Source organism: Sphaeroforma arctica (genome assembly GCF_001186125.1).
Source record: "Sphaeroforma arctica JP610 unplaced genomic scaffold supercont1.1992, whole genome shotgun sequence".
Lineage (NCBI taxonomy): Eukaryota > Ichthyosporea > Ichthyophonida > Sphaeroforma > Sphaeroforma arctica.
The window spans coordinates 1,671-6,823 of NW_014038566.1; the positions used below are offsets into that span (position 1 = coordinate 1,671).

At 45.2% G+C, this 5,153-nt stretch overlaps 2 protein-coding genes across 2 annotated transcripts in view; one reads left to right on the forward strand and one right to left on the reverse strand.

Annotated features, from left to right (window-relative positions):
• The first annotated feature begins 149 nt into the window (after positions 1–149).
• Positions 150–3,418, forward strand: SARC_11983 (hypothetical protein). The gene has a single exon (XM_014293921.1). The coding sequence runs from the start codon at positions 2,657–2,659 to the stop codon at positions 3,038–3,040; it is 384 nt and encodes a 127-aa protein (XP_014149396.1). The 5' UTR covers positions 150–2,656; the 3' UTR covers positions 3,041–3,418.
• Positions 3,419–3,666: 248 nt separating this feature from the next.
• SARC_11984 (hypothetical protein) overlaps positions 3,667–5,153 on the reverse strand; it is a gene marked incomplete at its 5' end in the record, with an annotated part of 3,772 nt that continues 2,285 nt past the window's right edge. The window contains 2 exons of the mRNA XM_014293922.1: positions 3,667–4,035; positions 4,697–4,788. Coding sequence (XP_014149397.1) covers positions 3,835–4,035; positions 4,697–4,788 — 293 coding nt within the window. The 3' untranslated portion in view covers positions 3,667–3,834. The remainder of the gene's footprint in view (positions 4,036–4,696; positions 4,789–5,153) is intronic.

Here is a 5,153-nt window from a genome sequence, read left to right on the forward strand (position 1 = left end):
CGAGATCGAAGAGTGTGGATACGCTGTCCCTGGCACAGGATGTAATTCCGTATACAGACTTCGGTTGCACATAACCGGAGTTTCAACATCAGAGCACTCCAATACTATCTTGGAGTGTCCGGCTCCATCCAACGGAGAGTAGAGCACTGGTGTGGCTGAGAACTCTGCAACGGCTGTGTGATGCCAGGACCACGCGCGTTTCCAGCAGGGTTGAAGAACTCGCCAGTTGTGACGCCGTCATGGTACGAAAAGCGAAGAACTCCGGTTGTCAGTGAATTGACAAATGTTTTTACCTGGGCCAAGTATCTGGTTTATTGTTTAAAGCAAATTGATCGCGGAGGACTATCCGCAGAGCATCGGAAGCAGGCTTATCGGGAAGTAATTGTGCTATTAATATAGGGTTTGGGCCAGACTGTTAAATTGAAGCGTCTCCGAGTAGAAGACGGGTCGGAATTTGCTACTCTCGTGGAGCATCAGGTCCGTTCCACATTCCAGAATTCCACGGATATTTCATAATTTGTGAAAGCAAGAGAGTAGAAGCAGCACGAGCTCGCGCTGCATCGTACAGGGCAAAATTTCAACCCCAAGGACGGCTAAGTCCAAAAGCGCCGCACAGCAGTTTTCCTAGGATTAATACAAACGCTCCTCTATATCTCAAGGTTAGAAGTGTCTTAGCCGAATTGAAGGAGGGCGGAGCATCCCAGAAGCATCTACAAGATGGCGTGCGGCCAACGTGGGAACCGAAGGGGCCTCCACCATCGACGAAGGGTCAGTGAATAACAATGTCAGAGATGAACGACGCAATGATCCAGACGTAACTTTCACGACTCGAAACAGACTGAATTATCCAATCGGGGACAACTTTAGTGCAATCAGCCATTATGATCCCAAAATTCGACGGGAGGAGAGGACGGTTAATACTGAATCCGGATAGCATCAATGCTCACTCACAAAGGAAGACCGTTCGAACAGAAGGTCTAGAAAGACTGGCTCATGTTGCCAGACCGGGGGATGTAGCTATGTCAGCCGAGATAAAGGACGGCTCCTATGCGTTAGCTGTTGGCAACCCCAGGCTCGGGTAGTTTCGCTACCAAAAGCACCGGCTATGGTGCTTCCTGGCATTTTCGATGGGATCAATATTTTCTTTAGGATGGATTTTCTCTAGGATGGATTAAAGAGAGCTCGATGTATACGAATAATTCTATCTGTATGTCGACGATCTTTTGTTAATAGGACGACCGAAAATTGTCGGAAGCATGCCAGGATCATAATAATAATATGCATGTTCCAACTCTAATTCGAACCAGGAAAAGGCCATTAGACAACTCCAGTGAGCAGACTCCAACACTTAGACGTTGTTATTATTGAGAACAAACACCATCGAGATGACTCCGGAATTCAAAGCGAAAGTTCTCAGACTAGCAAGCGCAATCCGGAGCTTGGATCTACAGAACGAACGTCGCATGCCCATATAAGCTTGGCAATCGTTCTTAGGTTGCCTCTTGTGAGTGGTCTTCTCCGTGCCCAGTTTGAGGGTCTTTATAGCCGACCTGCAGCAATTAACGATGGATTCACGCCTCCCGAATTCAATTAGCTGGAGTGACTTTCAAGAAGATAGAGCGCATTTCGTTTTATGTGGGGATCTTCGATTTCCGCCAAATCTGGCTGCCAGACCACCAGACAACTATCACCTCCGACTCCTCGAAGATGTGCTTCAGTGTCACACTCCGGTGGCAACGGACGACGTATACTTTTGCCGGCACTTGGATCCTAACAGAGTCACTGGCCAATCCCAATACTAAACTCAAGGCACTCGTTCTAGCCTTCGAGTTCTTCTTCAATAACACAAAGATAGAGAGAACGGCACTGCTTTGGCTCACAGGGCACTGCGTTAGATGCTCTGCGCAAGAGAAGGTGTCAGTTGAAGTTGATGAACGCCCAACTTCACAGACTGGTGTGGTATTGTCACAAGAACATGGCTCCCTGGCCAGTATTTTTCGGGGGTTTGCCAGGAAAGCTCAATCTAGCAGCTGATATGCTTCGCGCAGCGGCAGGCTACTTCAGTACCACTGGACGGTAACGCCAGAAGCAACCTTGTCGCTATTCCAGAAGTGACTCATTAGACCAAATCCAACATAATGTACATACCCGGACAGTTACTATCTACGTTCGCGAACCGGTTCTGTTTCACGCCATGTGTGACTAAACTTTGAAACTTCTCGCTCCACCAGAGACAATGATTGGCCAGATATTAGAGCAGCTCGACAGGCGCCTACGCCAAGCAGTATAAATCATTCCAATTTGGCAGAAGGCCATATGGTTATGGTGGCCTCACATTACTCGACATGGCAAATAGTTAACTATACTCGAGCCAGGAGTGGTCCATTACCCAAATTTTGTAGCCGACGAACTCGGCATGGCCGTTCCGTCGTTCCCCCTACGCGTATATACGGGGCAGTATTACACGAGCTCAGCGGCAGCGTGTGAATGCAGCTATAGATCGCGCTCGAGTCTGAACCCAATTGCGGAATGGAGGGATAGTGCCCGGCACACAAGAAAACTACCGGGCAGCTTGCCAGTTCTGAACCAACTAAGTATACAATCACCACCACAGTTCCAATTAGAGACCAACTCCGCTTCTTAAAGTTCTGCTTCTATGAGGCTTGCGCCCCAGATCAGATACGTCAGATCCGGGCAGCAATCAACAGCTATGCCCTTTGCCATGTCCTCATCATGCTGGAGGACACGACATGGCAGCGCGCGGTACAGGGAGTATATGTCCCTGTGGAAGCAAGGCAATCATCCCACAGCACCCGACAGGCCTCACATTCCTGGTGCTTGGCTTTCTCAGGTCCTTGATGCAACAGGTCTTCCTGAGAGCTCGCGCGCCCGTATTGGTGTCCTTTGGATATCCGGGGCCAGGCGAGATATGAACCGGGCATTCGCTCGCGATTCTTTTACGTTCGTCTCAGTATCACACTCCCTCCTCATTGATTTGAAGAAGAAGAAAACCGGGAACGCTCCCAAGTGGCCAAGCTAATTACTAGACCTCTCGATAGCGATACATATGCATTCTTGGAACACCATCTACCAGACGCTTTTAGATCGTCCGACGGCGTACAAGCGCCGGCAACCACTCTGAACAATCTTACTGACGAGGTAAGGATCATCACCATACGTCAGTACTTGGTGTGAGCTGATCTTGCTGCCAGCACAGTCAACAAACATGTCCAGTGCGTTCAGTCTGAGAGTGCCGGACGACATTTCCGCTACCACAATGAGCATCGATATCAAAGCGTCAGAAAGCTATCGCTCGGTCACCGCCGCCTCCGAGGCCGACCGCAGATTCAACAGTTGTTTGTTAAACGAGAACCTCATAGCATTGTTCATTCTTTTTTATAAAGCTATAAATTGTAACATCAATTACACAAAATTTTACTGACAATAAGAGTTTCAAATATCTCATCTTCTCGTTTGCACTACCCGACTTCCCGCTTGTTCACGATCATTATCTGTACATGTCTCTGATGACAAGAAGGACTCCAAGTTGGGATCGAATTTTATCGCGCACCCATCTACCAGCCCATTTCACACATGATTCCAGTTTGCTAACTACAAACCGTCTAAGACACAATTTCACGCTACAAACCATTATTTACTAAATCTTCACGGATATTTTCTGTTGCTTTTAATCTTATTTGCGTCGCATGACTTCCCACTTAGCACAGTCTATATGTGCATGTCTCTGTTGGAAGAAGTGACTATGGGTTGAGATCTCATTTGACACATGATTGAAGAAAGCAAGCCACAGACTTTCAAAAACATGATTGCAAGCTACAAGCCTTTGTTTACTAATTCTTCACTGTTACTTTCTGTAGCTTCTAACCTCTCCTTCTCTTCTCGTTTACGTTGCCTGGCTTCTCGCTTGGCAAGGTCTTCTTCAGTGTAAGTTCCCAACGGCACAAGTGGCTCTGAATTGACATCAAACTTCGCACCCGTGACAGGTGTCTCTTGGTACTTTGCCCACATCCCAAACTGCAATCGGGAAAAAATGTGTCATGAAAGAGTATGGTTTAATTGATATTAGGGATAATACAAGCTCAGTTTAGACGATTGAGAACGCGTTAAGCGAAAGACTCGAGCTTGATATCGAACCATCGTCTCATACAGAACCACGATACTATGAGAAATATCTAACAGACTGCTATCTCCCTCACGTACTCAAAGCAAAGCTGTTCAAAAAAAGTGCTCGCGGGGTTGGAGAATGGTATTGATTGCGGTGGTTGAAACACCCGCTATTTGTCTGCCCAAATCCTATTTTAGCATCTATCATCCTGAGTACCATATTGCACCACTTCTCATTTTAAATCCACATAGAACGCCAATAAACCCACAAAATGGGGTTTTATATGCATGTCACATATATACTTAGGATGTTTTAGATCGAACGGAAAGACAGATCAGCTACAAAATAGGGCTAAAGTAGGCTAAAGCTAGCCAAGGCTAGGCGCCTATGATCCATACACTCCACAACATCCTTAAAAGGCTCAAGGCGACGTAGAAATGTGATTTTTAAAGAACAGTGGAAAAATGATACACACGTATTTGAAATAGACAAACATGTGTACGAACATATGCACGCAAACATGGCGCGCAATGATAAATTAACGCTCATGCACATATGTATGTTAATTACATGGTGGAATACGATGGAGCCAGCCACGTAGACATTGAGGGAGGCGGTGCCGTCTCCGTATTGTGGTATGTAGACAAAGTGATCACAGATATCTGTAAATAGAAAGAAGTAATGTTGATATGAGTGACGGTGAATTGGTATACGTCTGACATTTATTCGTATAAGAGATGGCGAGGTATGTAGACGAAATGATCGCAGATGACTGTACACAGATGAAGATAAGGATGAAATATATGAGGTGTGCATGAACATACGTCTCTTATACATGTGTATTTAGGTTGCAATAAGCACACATACACGTACATTTAAATTTACATTTACACACACACACACATATATATATATATATACATATACATATATACATATATACATATATACATATATATATATATACATATATATATATATATATATATATATAATATATATATATATATATATACTATTATATATA